The sequence below is a fragment of the Erpetoichthys calabaricus genome, chromosome 7 (assembly GCF_900747795.2).
Source record: "Erpetoichthys calabaricus chromosome 7, fErpCal1.3, whole genome shotgun sequence".
NCBI lineage: Eukaryota > Metazoa > Chordata > Cladistia > Polypteriformes > Polypteridae > Erpetoichthys > Erpetoichthys calabaricus.
Genome location: NC_041400.2, coordinates 69699859 through 69721646, shown reverse-complemented (window position 1 = coordinate 69721646; position 21788 = coordinate 69699859). Strand labels below are relative to the sequence as shown.

At 38.2% G+C, this 21788-nt stretch overlaps 1 protein-coding gene across 3 annotated transcripts in view; it reads left to right on the top strand.

The window, feature by feature from the left end:
- fam151b (family with sequence similarity 151 member B) overlaps positions 1–18340 on the top strand; it is a 61482-nt gene extending 43142 nt beyond the window's left edge. For 2 of the 3 annotated variants that reach the window (XM_051929631.1, XM_051929634.1), the window contains exon 6: positions 17797–18340. In XM_051929631.1, coding sequence (XP_051785591.1) covers positions 17797–17959 — 163 coding nt within the window. In that variant the 3' untranslated portion in view covers positions 17960–18340. The remainder of the gene's footprint in view (positions 1–17796) is intronic. The other variant, XM_028804690.2, reaches the window with a different exon arrangement.
- The last annotated feature ends 3448 nt before the right edge of the window (positions 18341–21788 follow it).

The following is a 21788-nucleotide window of genomic DNA, read 5'->3' as shown; positions in this document are numbered from 1 at the left end:
TTTATACCCTATCAAGACAACAGCACAGCTGTTGGTCTCCCAAGTTTCTGCCTCTTTTGTTGCCCTAAAAATGTCATCCATTGGAAAGGTTAGGGAATAATGATGAGGTTATTAAACAAGTTGCTGCAAGTGCAGAATTCAAATAGATACAAGAAGGGGTTACATGTTGGTTTTCCCCACTGGCTATTTAGTTATCTTATAAGTGTGTTCAATCAATTTTATAATAAATTTTGCAGTTAATAAACTTGTTGCAGAACATTTTGGGCAAACCTTTGCAGCATGCAGATATTCTTCCAGAAATGTAGATATTGTTTAATCGAAAATTAGAATGGTCAAGACATGACAGAACTGGTGGTTGTAGCATCTCAGAAAAGGCTTCCCTCCTTTGATTTTCATACATAGTTTGTAGAAGCTGGTGTAATAAAAAAAAATCCAATGATCAACAGCTCTGTGAACAAAAGCATATTTTAAAAGTGTGTAGCCAAAGGAGAATGGCCAGACTCATTCAAGAGCATAGTTCTTTACAACAGTATTGTGCACAGTAGGGCATCTCTTAACGTACAGTGCATCAATGCATGAAACAGATGAGTTACTACAGCAGAAGATCACACCATTGATCTACTACAGTCAGCAAAATAAATGGGAAGATGTGCTATATTGAGCACATAGTCATGGATTGGACCTTAGAAAAATGCGACCTAGTCTTACTAATCTCAATTTCTGTTACAAAGTTCACATGTAATTGTCAAAATTTGGTGTAAAAAGCATAGTATCATGAATCCTTCCTGCCTTGTGTTAATGTTACAGAAATATGGTGGTAGTATATGGATTCTGAAAGTGTTTTCTTGGCGCACACATGTCTGTTAATATCATTTGAACCTCTTTTTAAAGCCAAAGCATACCTAAGCATTGCTGCTGACCATGTGAACCCCTTTATGATGCTGTTGAGTTAGCATGGACAAAAATATTCCTATAAGAGTGTGTTTTGCACCTTGTTGAAGCCTTCAGACTGTTGTGAAGATGAAAGGGTACAAGATAAACTTGTCATTGATGGTATTGTGTTTGTCCCTGTCACAATACTAGAAAAGCAGGCTAGCCCACTATGATTCATTAGAATGAAATGGTTATTAGTATATGCAAGGAAATGCTTGAGAGAAAAAAATGCCTGTCGTTCTTTTATGCTTGCAATACCTTTTAGAATCGCATGACTCATTAGTCCAATTTTTCTGAGGAAAAGTATGAATTTAGGGATACAGTTAATTTTTTTCTTTGAAATTTCTGAAGTAATTACTGGGTACAGCTTAGAGATTTTCTTCATATTCACAATTTGTTAGTGGAAATTATTTTTTAGGTTAATTTTATTGTAATAATGAGTGGTCATCAAAAGTATCATAATATCGGGTAAAATGTAGCATTTCTCTGAGAAAACATATTTCTTTTTTCTTAATGTCAAAAATGCTTTTTTTTCTTCAAGGTTACCAATTATATTATTCTGCTCTATTATATTTTGAAAGAGGCAAAAAACATTAAAATGTGAAGGTCAGTTTTTTAAATTAGGCTGCATTATTTAATCAACCAATCCAAAAAGGATTGTACAACTGAAGTATCAGATTTTTTCATACTGAGTACCTGACTTTGTTCTCTTAGAATTGTTCACAAAGGAGAAAGCATTGCTGAATTCTATAATGTCTCAGACATACTTAAGTCTGAGTAGGCGTTTGTGTGGGTATGCTGTCACATGCAATTGTCTTTATGCTTATAGACAAATGGCTTGTTGAAGGGTAGCAGTATCTGGGCAGACAGAGATACATTAGCTAAGCAGCTGGTTTTATTTGTTACATTTATTTGTTATCACACTCTCAGCAAGTACTAAACATTTTAATTAAATGAAAGTTTTTTGAGATTAACAAAGCTTCTGTGGGCACGTCTGATCTACATGTCAGCATTTATGTTAAGTGATTTGACCACTAGTGGGTGCTCTTACAGTGTTGCCAAGCTCCGAATGATGTGGAGAAGAGACCAAAGTGTGAATAGTAACTTCTAAGTTAACAAAAAAAAGAGAAAAGGACAAAATGATCCAACACCTAAGTAACAAAGGGAAAAAATACTTCCTATCTGGGGCTAGAGACAAATATTTATATCCATATCTATTATGTAGGATAGTTTGTATCCCTGTTTGTTATAGGCCTGGGTATCAGTACTGATTTCCTGATTTGATTTAAATCCAATTCACAATGCCCTGCTTCGATTCGATATCAATTTTATTTTTACTTAATTAGTGTGCACTGATATATTTGAAATGGTGGCTTTTTTTAGAAAGAGAGAGATCGATCATTTCCATAATGTGAGAAATTTCAGTAACACTTTATTTGAAGAGTGTCTACATAGTGACTTCATAACATATACATAAGCATGGAGTGACATTTAAGAAGAAATCCTTGATTAGTAATGAACAGTATTTGGAGAATGTAGAACAAAATATCATCGCTCTTTGAAAAAGTTTTTTTTGTTTTTTTTTAAAAGTACTGCACTCATTCACATATTATTGGGGGTGTCCTTGTTTTAATACAATGCAATGGCATCTACTTTATGAAACATCTATATCATCTTGTGAATATTATTATTATAACTTAATCAAATATTGCTTCTTAAATAATGAATGTTAATCAATAACCTATTCGTGCATTATGAATCTCCATGTAGGCACCCTTCAACCAAACTGTTATTTATTCCTCTATTGGACATTTAAAGTAATTTTGAATTACTCAAAATTTAAAGATAGAGTGGGAAGACTCGTGTCTTTCTGTAATTCTACAATTTGCACATATCTTCAGTTGCTCACTTGTAGCAGTCACGTTAATTAGTCTCAAATGTTTTCCTCACAGTCCTTAGACAAAAAGGAAGTATTTTAAAGAGATGATCTAGAGCTGATGTTTGTTGACCACGGCATTGAATGAATGGAATGTAAAAGAAAAAGAACCGGCCATCATGACCAATAATGGCGCTGTTATGGAGCTACTTAAAGTCATCTGCTTTGAGCATATGCTCACTTTTGTATCCCAGGCTGCTCTGAAAATTCCAACAATTGCCTGCTTGCTTTGCCCGGTAAGGCGTATTGCAAACTTTTTCTGCTGTAAAAGTACTGCTAGCCACCAACTTAAACAGAAGCAACGTTTATTGGACTTGGCAAAACACAAACTTGTGATTGATGCGGTCACACAATGGAACAGCGCATTGGAAATGCTAGAAAGGTTTTTGGAACAGCAGAGAGTGGTAGGGTCTGTTATCTTTACAGATAAAAACTGCTATAGATTATTTTTTTGGCCACAAGGCAAATTTAAACAGAAGCTTGTAGCACCCACCATCTCCAGTGTGTATTGTTTGTGTCTCTACTTGTTTGGATGTTGACAGAGATTACATTTATGAGTGACATTGGAATAAATGATTTCTCAAATTTGTAGTGTTACAGCAATAATTATTGTCTGAGTTGCACAGATTGCATATGGCTTTGCTTTTATTCAGTTGTTCTTTACTAACACACTGTTTGAATCTGTAGTAAGTCCACTTATCTGATTTAAGTTTCTAAGATGCTGATTTCAGTTAAAGAGGACACACCATTTTATGAGATAGTAAAGTGCTTTTTCGGTAGAAAGCCTTAGATGCCATCTACTGGATAAGATGCCAAAAATGAAGACAAGCAAAAATGTACATATAGTAAGTAAGCAGGATAGAGATTCATGAGATCAATCTTGAGACCTTAGGAATCGATATTGAATCATTTAAACGAAAAATAACGATTAATTGGAAAATCTATATTTTTACCCGGGAGGCACGATGGCACAGTGGTCACTTCCCGGGTCCTCCCTGCGTGGAGTTTGCATGTTCTCACCTGTGTCTGCGTGGTTTTCCTCCCACAGTCCAAAGACATGCCGGTTAAGTGTATTGGCAATTCTAAATTGTCCCTAGTGTGTGCTTGGTGTGTGTGTGTGTGTGTGTGTGTGTGCGCCCTGCGGTGGCCCTGCCCAGGGTTTGTTTCCTGACATGCACCCTGTGTTGGCTGGGATTGGCTCCAGCAGACTCTCGTGACCCTGTAGTTAGGATATAACAGGTTGGATGATGGATGGATGGATGCGATGGATATTTTTACCCAAGCCTAGTTTGCCAGGTAGGGTGGCTTGCCCACTGACTTACCTTTCCACAGCAATCAAAAATCCTCCTTATTTCTCTCTCTTTATCCCCCTCTCACTTATTTCCTCTTATACACATCTGGATTTTTACTCTCAATGACTATAATGATACGTAAGACCGTTACTTAAACTTTCCAGGTGGTGACACTATATTTGCTCCATTGACTCCAGCCGAGTATATTATTTGTTACCAAAAGACATCGAGAAGGTTTGGGGCAGCCACCCATTTAATCGATTACGGCTGCAAAAAGTATCGAAAAACATAGACATGTTCATTCAACTGAGTCCAAAACAGAACTGATATCCAGGTAGCAAGATGGCAGCTTTAAAGACCAGTAGCGGAAGTGGTGTCATCCCGACCGGAACCAGAAGTGACGTCAGTGGCTGCCCCAGAGCCGGGTGGGATTTCCCTAGAATGGTCTGCAAAAGATCGAGAGGGAAAATTACTGTACTCTCCTCGGTCTGGCATGGAACTACCTGTATTTAAGCCCTTTAGCTGTCTCCTAAACACATGTGTGTGACAGGGCCCCCCCCCTTAGCCCAGACCCGTCGGTCGTGAACGCGGGAGAGAGCATCGGCATTGGCGTGTAGAGAACCCTTCCGATGAATGAGCAAAAACTTATAATGTTGCAGATCGAGGAACCACCTCGTGACTCGTGGGTTAGACTCCTTGTGCAGGGCCACTAAAGGGGCATGGTCCGTGACTAGAGTAAACTCCCGACCCAAGAGGTAGTATCTCAACTGTGTGATCGCCCACTTAATCGCAAGAGCCTCCCTCTCCACTGCCGCATATCTGGTCTCCCGATCCAACAGTTTCCGGCTCAGAAACATGATGGGGTGTTCAGCACCATCGACACACTGGCTTAGCACTGCCCCTAGGCCTGTGTCCGAAGCGTCCGTCTGGAGGATAAAAGGCCATGAAAAATCAGGCGCCTTTAAAACAGGTGCCAACTTCAGGGCCCTTTTTAAGTCACTGAAGGCTGCCTCAGTCATATCAGTCCATACCACAGTGTTAGGAGCCCTCTTCTTTGTTAAATTAGTCAAGGGCACGGTTCTTTCCGAAACCCGAGACGCACTCCCCACCCGAAAACTCAGCCCAGGTACTCTCCCACCTGGACATGATTCAGGTCCGGTCCCGTTCTCTTCAGGGATTCCTCCATCCTGCCGACTACGCCACTGTCAGAAAAACGACCAAAAGACATCGAGAAGGTTTGGGGCAGCCACCCATTTAATCGATTACGGCTGCAAAAAGTATCGAAAAACATAGACATGTTCATTCAACCGAGTCCAAAACAGAACTGATCTCCAGGGAGCAAGATGGCAGCTTTAAAGGCCAGTAGCGGAAGTGATGTCATCCCGACCGGAACCAGAAGTGACGTCAGTGGCTGCCCCAGAGCCGGGTGGGATTTCCCTAGAATGGTCTGCAAAAGATCGAGAGGGAAAATTACTGCACTCCGCCCCCCCCCCCGGTCTGGCATGGAACTACCTGTATTTAAGCCCTTTAGCTGTCTCCTAAACACACGTGTATGACAAGGGTAAGTACAGTTCAGTACATTCACTTTTGGAACCATGTGTTCTTTAGTGGTCAATGATATGATTGATATGATATGCCAAGCCCCAGTATCCTGAGGTGATATAACATGCATTTATCTTCCCACCCCTCTCTGTCATGCTAATGCTGGGGCCTGCGCCTGATGTTCTTCTGGGACACTCTATATACATGACAAAGCTTATCAACCCTCGATGTGGAACCTTCCTTTTAGTACTAGCATGGTAATATCTGTCTTCCTTCCCTCAAATTCCCTCAAGCTAGTGTTAAGCACAGTGCCTAACAGGTCTTAAGTCTGGGTTCAAATTCTGGCTTAGGCTTAGTTGAAGTCTTTAGTTCTTGTTTGTATTTTTCCCCCAGGTAATCTGGTTTTCTACCTCATCTTAGGTTAAATCATTACTCAACTTTGTGAGTGAAAATTAACTGTTGTCCCAGAGAAAACTTTTTTTTTTTTATAGCTTCCTCAAATAAACAGGTAGTAACTAGCTAGTTTAATATGTGGCCTTTTGCTCTATAGCTGACTGTGGCTTTCCCAGTTTGTAAGCAAAATGACACCTTTTATTGACTAATTTTTTATCCAATAAAAGGTGTCATTTTGCTTGACTTTTCACTACATTCATAATGGCTAACATGATACACCCTAGTACACCAGTTTGTAAGGAAAAAATAGCATTATAGGTTTTGACAATCCATAGTGGTTTGTCTAGTTCCTCCACACAAAGTGTATTGACCTGTTGCTATTCTGTTTTATCAAGAAATTACTTATGTTCATTTTTTAAGCAATTAGATTCAACCATAACCTCATTTATTTGGAACTCAAAACATTCACGTATCCGAAGAGTGACCCTACAAAGACGTCAGGCAGAAGGTGGAATGGCTCTATCTAATTTTCAGTTTTATTACTGGGCACATACAAGCCATAAAAACCTGGACACAAATAAATGAACATACACTGGCCTGGTCCGCAATAGAAGTAAAATCCTGCAGCACTTCTTTATATTCCCTGCTCTGCGCTCCAATAAATGCAAGTTATCGCAAATATACTAATAACCCAATTGTGCTTCACTCACTCAGAACATGGAACCAATTTAGAAAGCAATTTAAGATGCAAAATCTTTTATATGTGGCACCCCTGCAGGAGAAGCACCTCTTTCAACCATCGCAAACATACCTAGTTTTTAATATCTGGAAAAGATTTGGGATTAAATTGCTCAGAGATCTTTATATAAACAATATCTTTGCATCCTTTGAACAATTACATTCCAAATTTAACCTTCCAGCTACACATTTCTTTCACTATCTTCAAATTAGAAACTTTGTCAAACAGAACCTGCCCGATTTTCCTCATCTCGTACCCTCCACCATGCTGGAAAAAATACTGCTCAATTTCAAGGACTTAGACACCATTTCTGCAATATATAAAATTTTATTAGAGTCCCTTCCTTTTAAAGATCCAAGAGGACAATGGGAAAAAGATCTCTTAATTAATAGATCAGAAAAGGAGTGGAAGGTAGCAATGCCGAGAATTCACTCGAGCTCCATATGCGCAAAGCATAGAATTATTCAACTCAAAATGATATATCGAGCTCATCTGTCTCGCTTAAAACTGTCCAAAATATTTCCAGGGCAAGATCCAACCTGCAAATGCTGCAACCAAGCTCCTGCCACATTGGGTCACATGTTTTGGGCCTGCACCAAATTAACATCATTTTGGACCAAAAAAAGTGCCTATCAGACAGCCTTGGTGTCACAATCCCTCCTAACCCACTAATAGCTGTGTTTGGTGTTCTTCCAGATGGATTTGAAGTGGAGAAGGACAAGCAAACTGTGATTGCATACACTACACTTTTGGCACGCAGACTGATTTTGTTAAATTGAAGAATCCTAACTCTCCTCTAATAAGTCAGTGGGAAACCGATGTTTTATATTATTTGAAATTGGAAAAAATCTAATTCTCAGTTAGGGAATCTGTACAGAATTTTTTCAAAACCTGGCAGGACTTAATCAATAATATTTTAGAATAAGAAGAAATAATTATTTCCAAATTTCTTTTCCTTCTCAATTTATCTTTTTTTGCCCTATTAAACTCAATAATTTAGGCATGTTTACAAGCCTTAAGTATTACTCCTTTGGCCATGCTCTCCTTCTCAGGGGTGGGGTTTGATTTGTTTCCAATCCTATTTTTCGTAAAAATTGATCTATATGTAAGGAAAGATTACAATAAAATTAATAAATAAATAAAAAAGAAATTACTTACGTTCTGTAAGTATTTTACTTATTTCTTAATGTTCAGTAACATTAGTTACAGCTTTGTTGTTAATTTCTACAACAATACTCTGAACCTCTTTTTCATGTATTTGGTGAGCTAAAATCTTGCTAGTCTTTTCTACACGATTATACTAAGGAAAATGTGACTTAAACATGAGTTACACAGTTTGGCTTGTGGTTGAAAGATTTCTTTTGTGTAAAATATATACTTAGGCAAAACTAGATATTCAGTCGTCTAAATCTCAGAAATTAGTTCAGATATCCTTATAGTTTGTAATTAATTTTTATGGTAAATGTATTGAATGATTTATTCCCAGAGTAATCCTGTGGATATGTCTGGCCAAGCATTAGTCTTTGTGAAAACATTCAAATAGTTAATTCTTGTAACAATAACTTTATATGCTTGTATTAATGGATTTAATCACCAGCTGCAAGCTGCATGTGTGCAATTTAGAGATATAGTGTAGATTAAAAAATAAGATGCACATGGTCTGAAATAAAAGTAAAAGAAGACAAAGTTGTTATTCATAAAAATGGTTTTGTGAAAAGCTGTGATGTACTGGTGTAGAAACAAAAAAGTAAAATGCGTAGAGATACCTCCATGGTGTTAGAGATTAAGATCCCTAATAAAATATGAAATTATTGTGGTTTTAGATATTATAGTATTTCAGCGCAAAATTTTTATCAAAAAAAATTTCCTTTGTCTTCTTACTTTAATTAGAGTGAAAAATTTGGCCAGCCCCATCCTTTTTCAATGTAGTAACCATTAATATTTAAATGAGTCTCATACAAAAGTTCAGTATAGGGCATAAAACTAATATGTCTTTTAACATGTTTTATTTTCATCAAAACCCTACCCTACAACTTCACAATCCCACCACCAAAGTTGCAAAATTGCAAGTAGAATATATAAGTTGTTTTCTCTCCCTGTCTGCCCAAAACCCCCATCTTCACCAGGACTGACTTCACAAACAAGGCCAAGGTTAAATATTGTAGCATCTGAGAAGCACACAGTTTCTGTACAAAGTGGCAATCAGTAAAATGCTAGAAGAAACCATACGTACCAATTATCAAAACAATCAAATGATTGAATGAAAGATAGAAAAATAATAAAGAAAACTAATTAATCCAGTAAATAAATGAACAAAATAAAAACATCAGAATAATATTTTGTTACACAGAGTTAAGCTAAAATATTATACTCCTAAACATTGGTATTTGCTTAATACTTAAACTAAAATGCACTTCATTCATCTATTCAAAAATGCATCCCTTATTAAAAATGAAATTGAATATGATACATACTGCAGCTAAATACAATGATAATAAACAACTCACTCACAGAACAGTATAAAAATAGGGTAAAATAATTAGCAGGCAAATAGATATTTAAAATAGATTTAATAGATTAAATTTGTAACGGCCGACCCCTTACCCAGCCGGCAGCTACACCTCCAAGACCTGTGGCCTGCATAATTTACTGAGTATGAATCCAACTATCAAGCCGTACCTCTAACAAATTACACTTTTCCCCACAATCGACGGTGTAAATATAAACACACAAAAGCGGGTATGTAAAATTATACTGATTAAATGTATTAAATGAAACAACAAGACAAATGCAAAAATAGAAAGAAACATAAATATAAATATCCCTCCACCACATCAACAACGCCACACCACCATATATAAATACAACAAAACCCTCCCTTGCCCCTGTAACATATAACACACAACACGAATAACAAAAAATGATGATATACGGAATGATCGTGAACTTGAGTCCAGTTATAAAAACTGTCCTGAATACGGTTGACTGAACTAGCAATAAATGAGTCGTTTGATTTTCCTGGAACAAAATGGAGCAGCCTCACTGTGAATCCTCGGTGCGTGGTGGATGATGAAGTCCGACCCCGGGGTCTCTCGTGATGAGGGTATTGAAATAAATCCAGCGGATTGAAAAACAAACTGGATGAAAATGCTCAATGTGGAATACAGCAGGTACAGATGGCTTGTGGTCGTGGAAAAATGGTCTCCTCTCTCCTTCCTTTCTCTCCTCTTTTTCCTTTCGGCTATTCCCTCCTGATTGCTTAAATAGTCTTGTGACGGCTGTAATTGATTAATTGTGAACAGGTGTTTTCCAGGTTTGAGGCTGTGGTCTTCTTCCCATTTACTGATACACACAGACAGCAAACGGGACAATGGAAATGAGACGCACTCAGTACTAACATTTGACAACACTATGCAGCCCCGCTACAAATTAAGGACACTTAAAGGCTTGCAAGGCTTAAGCAGTGCTGTTTTCTTTTCGTATTATTATTTAAGAGTATTAGTGTGCATTACCACTGTGTCAGTGATGGTACCATTAAAGTTCATAGTGTTTATTAGTTTATTAAGCTTGCAGGAGTAAATGTATTTAGATGCTCATGTTTGTCTCCCATAGAGGTGGCTGGGGGAAGCAAAATCTTGCAATCTCTACCATTTGGCTGCCAGTTCAGCCTTTTTTTCAAGGCTAATATACAAGATCCATGAGTTTTAACAACAAACAGTTTTGCTGTTTGATTTTTCTGCCCTTTTCTGTGAATCCACAGGGGGCTTAGAATATATGTTCTAATACTTTTCAATCCTATAGACAACAAAAACCTTTTCTTGCAGAGACTTTAAGGAAGTTCACTTGATTATAGCTTGTTGTACCTCTAGACTCCATGTGTAGAAGACCATAACTTTTATAGTAACATTCAAAGTTAGCCAGCTTTCTGTTGAACAGAACTGACTTTCTTCAGAGCTGATTGTTAACAAACAACATTCAGGTATGAATTTATTAGAGAGGGAGCAAATAACTACAAACTGCATACTTGATAAACTGATTTGGTGTTTTCTTTTACTCAGATATTCATATAGAACCTTGACACTTAGACAAAATGTTATTTTTCAAATCTAATATATTGATTTGAAGAACTGTTGTGTAGTTTTGTTTGTTTGTTTTTCCCCCAATGTGACTGCATTATTTTACAAGAAGTATATTTTTTACAAATATACTACTTGCATTATCCATGAAAGTGCTTTTCTCTTTTTTTCATCTGTTTGTGCAGGTTGATTGTAGTTTGTTCAAGTATATCACAGAGCATAGTTAAATGCATGCTTAGTAGTTAGTAGTTAATACATTTTGCCAGTATAGGTTCCTTAGAAAATATATACAGGTAGTAGTATTTTCAACAATATGAAGACTTAAAGCTACAGTGATATAAAAAGTCTACATACCCCTGCCAAAATCACAGATTTTGTGTAATAAATAAATGAAACCAAGGTAAATACTACCAGAACTTATTCCACCTTTATTGCAAAGTTGCAATGTATACTATGAAGGTGAAAATAAATCAGAAACTGTTTAGTGAAAAAAAGAAAAAAAATCATACAAAAAGCTGGTTGCACAACCTATAATAATCAAAGATGTGGCTGGATTCAAAATCAACCAATCTCAATAAGTCTCATCCCAGATAGTAGTTTTGTATATGCCTGACATCAATTAAGGTGGCTCTGATTAGGCTCAGATAAAGTCTGGCTGCTCTTGTAGGATTATTCTGAAATCCTGTTGGTTGCAACATACAGTAATCCCTCCTCCATCGTGGGGGTTGAGTTCCAGAACCCCCCGCGAAAGGTGAAAATCCGCGAAGTAAAAACCATATGTTTATATGGTTATTTTTATATTGTCATGCTTGGGTCACAGATTTGCACAGAAACACAGGAGGTTGTAGAGAGACAGGAACTTTATTCAAACACTGCAAACAAACATTTGTCACTTTTTCAAAAGTTTAAACTGTGCTCCATGACAAGACAGAGATGACAGTTCCGTCTCACAATTAAAAGAATGCAAACGTATCTTCCTCTTCAAAGGAGTGCGCATCAGGAGCACAGAATGTCAGAAAGAGAGAGAAAAGCAAACAAATCAATAGGGCTGTTTGGCTTTTAAGTATGCGAAGCACCGCGGCACAAAGCTGTTGAAGGCGGCAGCTCACACCCCCTCCCAGTCAGGAGCAGAGAAAGAGAGAGAGAGAGAGAGAGACAGATAAAAACAAACAATCAAAAATCAATACGTGCCCTTCGAGCTTTTAAGTATGCGAAGCACCGTGCAGCATGTCGCTTCACGAAGCAGCTGCACAGAAGGGAGCAACATGAAGATAATCTTTCAGCATTTTTAGACGAGCGTCCGTATCGTTAGGTGTGCGAACAGCCCCCCTGCTCAATCCCCCTACGTCAGGATCAGAGAATGTCAGCGCGAGAGAGAGAGAAAAGTAAGTTGGGTAGCTTCTCAGCCATCTGCCAATAGCGTCCCTTGTATGAAATCAACTGGGAAAACCAACTGAGGAAGCATGTACCAGAAATTAAAAGACCCATTGTCCGCAGAAATCTGCGAACCAGCAAAAAATCCGCGATATATATTTAAATATGCTTACATATAAAATCTGCAATAGAGTGAAGCCGCGAAAGGCGAAGCACGATATAGCGAGGGATTACTGTACTCCAAAAGCCATGGTTGGCAAAGAGCTTTTAAAACATGAATAGGATCTCATCATTGAAAGATACCAATCAGGACGGGGGCACATAAAAATATCCAAAGTATTAAACATGCCATGGAGCATGGTGTACATACATCAACAAGTGGAGAAATATGGCTCAACAGTGACTCTACCAAGATCAGGAAGTTCCTTCAAGATTGATGAGAAGACAATGAGAAAACTAATCACTAATGTCATCATGAGGCCTTCAGCAACATTACAGGAGCCGCAGGATTTCCTGGCAAGAACTAGTTGTTCCCTACTTGTGACAACAATCACTTGTATTCTTCATTTTGTCTGGGTTGTGGGGTAGGGTAGCAAGCCGAAAGCCTTTTCTCACAAAGAAAAACATCCACACCCGGCTAACCTTTGTGTAAAAAAAAAAAGTATACCCAGTATACCACAACCATGTGGAAAAATACAGTATATTATAGTCTGAGGAGACCAATGTTGAGCTATTTGGCAATAATTCCAAAAGGTATGTTTGGTGCAAAAATAACACAGCCCATCATCAAAAGAACACTATATCCACAGTGAAGCATGGTGGAGGCAGCATCATGCTTTGGGGCTGCTTTTCTTCAGCTGGAACTGGGGCTTCAGTCAAGGTGTATGGAATCATGAATAGCTCCAAGTATCAGTCCGTTTTAACACAAACCCTTCAAGTATCTGCTAGGAAGCTGAAGATGAAGAGGAACTTCACCTTTCAGCATGACAATGACCCAAAGCATACATCAAAATGAACAAAGCAATGAACCACCTAAGGAGGACCAGTGTTGTGAAATGCAATCTGTATCAATACACAACAAAGCACCTTCTTATTTAAATGACAGCAGAGACTTAGACCAGTCAGTAATTACACTTCTTCCAAAATATGTCTAAGGCGTTCCCATTTTAGCACAGATTTCATATACAGTGGACCCTTGACTTACGAACTCAATTCGTTTGCGAGGGCTGGTTGTAACTCAAGTTGGTTGTAAGTCAAGACTATTTTTCCCATAAGAAATAATAAAAATGCCCTTAATGTGTTCTGAACCGCCCACAGCAACACTTATTTAACTTTTTTTAATAGAAAAGGGTTGTAGAATGTGCATAATTTACCAAAAACACCAATACTTTTTCTAATGTACTAACCAAAAAGTTATAAAAAGTGCCTAGCCTATCAGAAAGAACAACAACAACAACATTTATTTATATAGCACATTTTCATACTAAAAGTAGCTCAAAGTGCTTTACATAATGAAGAAAAGAAAAATAAAAGACAAAATAAGAAATTAAAATAATGCAACATTAGTTAACATAGAAAAGGAGTAAGGTCCGATGGCCAGGGTGGACAGAAAAAACAAAAAAAAAAACTCCAGAAAGCTGGAGAAAAAAATAAAATCTGTAGGGCTTCCAGACCATGAGACCGCCCAGTCCCCTCTGGGCATTCTACCTAACATAAATGAAATAGTCCATCATTTTTGGAACATCATGGTACTTAGAGTAGATGGTGGTGGCACAAGCCACCACCAAAAGGACATCGGAAAAGGAAACAGAAGAGAGAGTAGGGGTTAGTACAGATTTTAGAGCCACCATGAATAATTATTATAATGAATTGGATATACAGAGTATCAGGATTAAATTACAGTGAAGTTATGAGAAGGCCATGTTAAAGTAATGTGTTTTCAGCAGTTTTTTAAAGTGCTCCACTGTATTAGCCTGGCGAATTCCTACTGGCAGGCTATTCCAGATATTAGGTGCATAACAGCAGAAGGCCGCCTCACCACTTCTTTTAAGTTTTTCTCTTGGAATTCTAAGGAGACACTCAGTTGAGGATCTGAGGTTGCGATTTGGAATCTAAAGTGTCAGACATTCCGATATATAAGATGGGGCGAGATTATTTAAGGCTTTATAAACCATAAGCAAAATTTTAAAGTCAATCCTGAATGACACAGGTAACCAGTGTAGTGACATCAAAACTGGAGAGATGTGCTCAGATTTTTTTTTCCTAGTTAGGATTCTAGCAGCTGCGTTCTGCACTAGTTGCAAATGATTTATGTCTTTTTTGGGTAGAACAATTTCATACTGTACTCACCATTTAAGTTGGCATCTTTGGCTTGCAGGAAGGAAGGAGGAGGAGAACGAAATGGAAGGTGGTTATTGTTTGGAAGGAGTTTCCTTATACAAATCTGTTCTTTGTAAAATTGTCGAGATGGTGGATTTCGACATGCTGTACATATAAGCGAGATCAGTCACACGAACGCCACTCTCATATTTCCACACAATTTCCTTCTTCGTTTCGATTGTGATCACTTTCTTTACCTTTGTTACCTTTGCTTCCTTCCTTAGCAATTATCGAAATAAATTATATAAATCGCTGCACTGACCGAAATTACGTCCACAAACACGTGCATCTGGGCTCCGACTGACGCTTACAAATGCTCTCGGCTGTTTGTTTACAATCGCACAAGCAGATACACGTGACCGCATTCGGGTCGTAATTCAAAACCAAAATTTTGGTCGTAAAGCAAGTTGTTCGCATGTCAGGCCGGTTGTATATCAAGGGTCGACTGTACATGTAATGAGGCCAATGAACATTGAGCACTGTGAGCTAAAGAAGTTATTTTTCCAACTGCAAGAACAGTCTTGATCAGGACTCACAAAGAACTGATTTTATTGTACACAGAGGAGTAAATGCTGAGTAAATGCTCCTGTGTTTAAATCCATTAAGTGCTCAATGCATTCATAACACAATGTAATGTCTAGAGTAAAAGAACATGGTATAATATTGGAACAAAAAGAAAATAAAAAAGAAAGAGACACCAGGTAAGTTAAAAAGCATTAAGAAAAAATAAATAGTAGAGTTCCAGCCAGTTGCCTGACTCGTGGTGAAGATACATAGAAGTGAAAGCATTTAGGATCAAAGACAGCTATCACGCATGGTAGCTGGCAATAAAAATCTGTTGTACAGTAAGAAGAAGAAGAGCAGATGTGTCTCAGGTTCCCCACAAAAGGAAAGCGGGGATAATGCATATGGTTGCTTTTAAATACAAAGAGCCATTTTTCTTTAATCGGTGATGCAAAGGCAAAAAAAGTGATTCAGAAGACTATGATCTTTAAAAAATAAGGTTGTTTCTTTTTCCATCAGGTCAGGAGACCAGCTTGGCATTCCTGAGATATTTATTCTCATTTTAGCTTTTAATATATCAATGCGGTTTTCAGAAAGTAGTAAAAGCAATGTTGACTGAAGTACCATACACATCTGCATGATTAAGTGAAAAGACCCTCCAGCCTGCAGGAATTTTTTTTATGCCAGGGTCATTTTAGATTGTTGACTTAATTGGAAATCCTTGCAGAAGTAAAATCAGTTGTGCCAAAAGACTCTTCATGTTTTCTTTTCAAAACATAATGCACCTCTCTTGCATGTTTGTTTATGATTGCAATTTAATGGCTGTGCAACCTTTAGTCCTTTTTAAATTTAATGATGATATAACTGATTAGAACTGACTAAAAAACCTAAACCAAGTTTAGTCGAGCCTGTTATTTTATTTGTGCTTCGTTTTTTTCTTTTTTTTTCCAAACTATAATTTTGTGTTTAATTCATATTTTTATTTGATATTTTATGCTATTGATTTTAACTTTCAGTCAGTATTACTTACTGGGCTTTTTGTATGGTTCTGTTTCTATATATACTTGTTTATTCACTTTATGCACTTTATGGATTGGGAAAACTTTAGAAATAAAAAATATCTTTAGAATTATAGAACTACATCCTCATAATGGGCCAACTGTAGATGGAAAAAAATAAGTTTCCACCATCTTTCATTTTTTTCCCCCCACACCTATTCAACACATATTAAGTATACATCGATCAGCCACAACATTGAAACCAGTTACAGGTGAGATAGATAACATTTATTATCTCATTATAATGGCACCTATCATGGTGTGAGATATACAGTATTAAGCAGCAAGTGAGTAGTCAGTTCTTAAAGGTGATGTATTGGAAGCAGGAAAAATGGGCAAGTGTAAGGACCTGAGCAACTCTGACAAATTGTGATGGCTAGGTGACTGAGGCAGAGCATCTACAAAATGGCAGGTCTTGTGGGGAATTCCCGGTATACTGTGGTGAGTATCTACAAAAATTGGTCCAAGGAAGGAAAACCGGTAAACTGGGTCATGGGTGTGAGTGGGGTGTGTAGGCTGGCCCATTTGATCTGATCCTACACTCCAGCTACTGTAGCACAAATTGCTGAAAAACTTAATGCTGGCCATGAGAGAAAGGTGTCCGAACACACGTGGTATTGAAGCTTACTGTGTGTGGGGCTGTGCAGCTGCGTGACCAGGCAGAGTGCCCTTGCTGACCCCTCTCCACAGTCAAGAGCACCCACAAAGAGTGTATGAATATCAGAACAGGACCATGGAGCAGTGGAAGGTGGTGTCCTGTTCTGATCATGTGGAAAGTAGGGTGCATGTGTGTCATTTGCCTGTGGAAAAGATGTCAGATGGATGCACTATGGAAAGCAGGCAAGCCGGCAGAGGTAGTGTGATGTGCTGGGCAATGTAATGCTGGGAAACCTTGGGTCCTGGAATTCATTTGGATGTTACTTTGACACATACCTCCTACCTAAAGATTGTTGCAGTCCACATACTCCCCTTCATGCCAACAGTATTCCCTGATAGCAGTGACCACTTTCAGCACGTTAATGTGCCATGCCTCCCTGAAAATATTGTTCAGGAATGGCTTGAGGACCACATCAAAGAGTTCAGGGTTTTGACTTGGCCTCCAAATTCCCCAGATCTTAATCCAATCAAGCATCTATGGAATGTGCTGGAAAGACAAGTCTGGTCCATGGAGACCCCACCTCACAACTTACAGAACTTAAAGGATATGCTGTTAATGTCTTGGTGCCAGACACCACAGGACACCTTTAGAGATCTTGTGTAGTCCATGCCTCGACGGGTCAGAGCTGTTTTGGCAGCCCATACCTACACAGTGTAAGGCAGGTGCTTTTAATGTTGTGGCTGATTGGTTAATAGCACAATATTAAATCACACAGGTTTAGTTTTATAACTTGTGAACAGTGTTTGACTGTTCATAATAATAATAATGAATGTAGCCAGCATGGTTGGTATCGAGGCAGCTTTCAGATCCTTCTGACTTGGGAAATAATCTGCAAGGAATTGTTATTATTGTATAGTTGTTTACTTATGCGTTACATGGGTACAGTGCTACAGTATGTTTTTCTCCCTTCAGGTACACCTTAACAGTATGGACAGGAAAAGATGATCTTTACAGTCTGGATGACTTACTACAATACAGAAGACACTTTGACAAGGATAAAATATTTTATGATATTTCCGAGGCTCACAGGACTATTGTAAAGAAGACAACGGGGTCCTCTCAGTCTCAATCATAAAAAATCTCAGGGATTTTTATTTTAATAGTGTAATAACTCTGTGTCTCTATGCTTCAATGAAGACGTACACCTTGGAAGAAATGTATGTACTTCTGCATTGTTCTGGAAAATCATGGAATCTGTAGAATGTCTCTGTAATTTATTATGGTTCATGAATTCTTTTGTGTCTGATAATAAAGTCATAAATGTGTTTTCATGTGTTTTTTTCTGTACTGAGTGCATTGCAAAAAAATTGATAGCATAACATGAGTACAAATGCAGTACATGTAAGTTAAATTAGAAACCAAATACACATGAACACCCTGTTTTAATTAATTCCTCAGTTATTCAGTAAATAATTTTAGACCAGTCCAAAGGGAAATCCTTCTAATTTAATGTACAGTTAAAATGTACCAAAATAATTCTTCATCTGTTTAGCTTTACTGCATTGATGATTACCCCTCACACACCACCTCCAACATTTCAGTCTCTTCTGTACTTCAAGGAGCTCATTAGTGGGTTGTTAATTTTATCTCTGTTATGGTGGCACTTGTTAGGTTTTAAGCATTTTACACTTTAAATGGAGAAGGTGTGGATTTCCAGGAATCAGAGTCCATGTTTGAATGGTGAGTAACCAGTATCCATGAAGCTGTGTCTCACATTAATGGCAGGAGGGTTTAGCGTAATCTCCTTGTAGCATTCCTCTGGTAAATAGCCAAGGACAATTAGTCTGGCCATAGGCATGAAAGACTTGAGGCAAATACCTCAAGCCAAATATTAAGGCCTTACTAGCCTCCCAGTATGTTCCCCTAAATATTTCCCCATTTTGTGTCCATTTCTCTAAATAAATCATCATTGTGTATAGGCTTCTGGAGAGCAGTTTTCGTGTGAAGTCAAAGGTAGGTATGCTCTGTTGCATCCCCACGTCACATCCAGCCTCTTTAGATAAACTGTTTTTTTCTTTACACTTTACAGAAGCCAGCACCTGCTTAACTTGAGATGAAACATTTAACATTTTAGGGAAAAGAACAGTACAGCCATGGTGTAACATGTAATGGCAGGTAATAGTGACAGAACTCCCCAAAGCAATGTGCAGCCTGTACAATGTTATTGACGTACGGTCACACATTACTTGCATTGGCCGTTCCTCCGTACATTTATGTTTAACATGTTTAACTCTGCACTGCATATAAAGGCACTCAGTCATCTCATAATTTGACTGTCTAAACAAGTTTATTACAACATTTTTGATGCCTTACAGGCACTTCTAATTGTGTGTTCTTTCTTTACATTTTACAACCATGAAATACAAACAGAAGACATTGAAGGTGGGGAACATCCAAAAGAGAAGGGCTGATGGCAGTGAAAAGGTGATGCATTATAAAACTAAAATTAAGTGATGAAATGAGCTGTGCGCAAAATGAGTTTTAGTAATAGTAATGTGAAGATAACAATTCAGTTTAATGCCATTCCCCTTCTTTGCTTACACTGATACAGTAATAACTAGACCTGTGGACCTTAGTTAAAAAATTAAGAACCACTGGACCAGGGTGTAATCCAGTGAAGCATTCCCAGCTCCTCCCTGCAGATATTACAGGCTAGTGCCAACAACTTTTCTGATTAAGACTGTCACATCTACTGTTTACATGATGTTACACCGACATACTACACAAGAAGCACACTGTAACCACAGGCTGATCAAGCAAATGTTGAAATGTTATACCAAATGCCTCCTCAGTAAATACATGTCGACTCATTGTATTGTTAATGGTTTCTACCTGCCATTTACACAGACACACACACACATACAGTACATCCGGAAAGTATTCACAGCGCATCACTTTTTCCACATTTTGTTATGTTACAGCCTTATTCCAAAATGGATTAAATTCATTTTTTTCCTCAGAATTCTACACACTACACCCCATAATGACAATGTGAAAAAATTTACCACCTGTGGTAAATTCAGTTGATTGGACATGACTTGGAAAGGCACACACCTGTCTATATAAGGTCCCACAATTGACAGTTCATGTCAGAGCACAAACCAAGCATGAAGTCAAAGGAATTGTCTGTAGACCTCCGAGACAGGATTGTCTCGAGGCACAAATCTGGGGAAGGTTACAGAAAAATTTCTGCTGCTTTGAAGGTCCCAATGAGCACAGTGGCCTCCATCATCCATAAGTGGAAGAAGTTCGAAACCACCAGGACTCTTCCTAGAGCTGGCCGGCCATCTAAACTGTGCGATCGGGGGAGAAGGGCCTTAGTCAGGGAGGTGATCAAGAACCCGATGGTCGCTCTGTCAGAGCTCCAGAGGTCCTCTGTGGAGAGAGGAGAACCTTCCAGAAGGACAACCATCTCTGCAGCAATTCACCAATCAGCCTGTATGGTAGAGTGGCCAGACGGAAGCCACTCCTTAGTAAAAGGCACATGGCAGCCCGCCTGGAGTTTGCCAATAAGCACCTGAAGGACTCTCAGACCATGAGAAAGAAAATTCTCTGGTCTGATGAGACAAACATTGAGCTCTTTGGTGTGAATGCCAGGCGTCACGTTTGGAGGAAACCAGGCACCGCTCATCACCAGGCCAATACCATCCCTACAGTGAAGCATGGTGGTGGCAGCATCATGCTGTGGGGATGTTTTTCAGCGGCAGGAACTGGAAGACTAGTCAGGATAAAGGGAAAGATGACTGCAGCAATGTACAGAGACATCCTGGATGAAAACCTGCTCCAGAGCGCTCTTGACCTCAGACTGGGGTGACGGTTCATCTTTCAGCAGGACAACGACCCTAAGCACACAGCCAAGATACCAAAGGAGTGGCTTCAGGACAACTCTGTGAATGTCCTTGAGTGGCCCAGCCAGAGCCCAGACTTGAATCCGATTGAACATCTCTGGAGAGATCTTAAAATGGCTGTGCACCGACGCTTCCCATACAACCTGATGGAGCTTGAGAGGTGCTGCAAAGAGGAATGGGCGAAACTGGCCAAGGATAGGTGTGCCAAGCTTGTGGCATCATATTCAACAAGACTTGAGGCTGTAGTTGCTGCCAAAGGTGCATCGACAAAGTATTGAGCAAAGGCTGTGAATACTTATGTACATGTGATTTCTCAGTTTTTTTATTTTTAATAAATTTGCAAAAACCTCAAGTAAACTTTTTTCACATTGTTATTATGGAGTGTTGTGTGTAGAATTCTGAGGAAAAAATAATTGAATTTAATCCATTTTGGAATAAGGCTGTAACATAACAAAATGTGGAAAAAGTGATGCGCTGTGAATACTTTCTGGATGCACTGTAATATATATATATATATATATATATATATATATATATATAATATATACAGTATATTACTTCTCCTGTCCAGTTTACCCTACAACTGTTAAGTTGTAATAGGAGTTATGCGCATGACATGTTTATCTAAAGTCTAATGTGTATAGTGTGAAGAGGAAGGAGCTAGGACAGTTCCTCAGGTTGCATCAGTGCTGTTAATTATTATTTTGACGCAGTTCTATAGACTTACAAACTACAGTTACGTGCAAAAATACTCAATCCCTTTGAAAGTCATCATCATTTTGTGCATAACAAAAGATTTGTACATATATTTATCCATTCATTATTTTTAATGTGAACTCTTATGCTGTAATAATACATTTCCAAAGTCTAAATAAACCATTTTTGTAGACACTTAACTGAAGAAGGAAAACTCAAAAGTTAGTGTTTGCATAATTATTTAAATTTCTGTGCTTTGGAAACTCCAGATTTATGCAAATGACAAATTAATCATAAATAACACAAATGACCATAATTAAATATAAATAGGTACTACTTGTGAGTTCTTTATATCTCTTT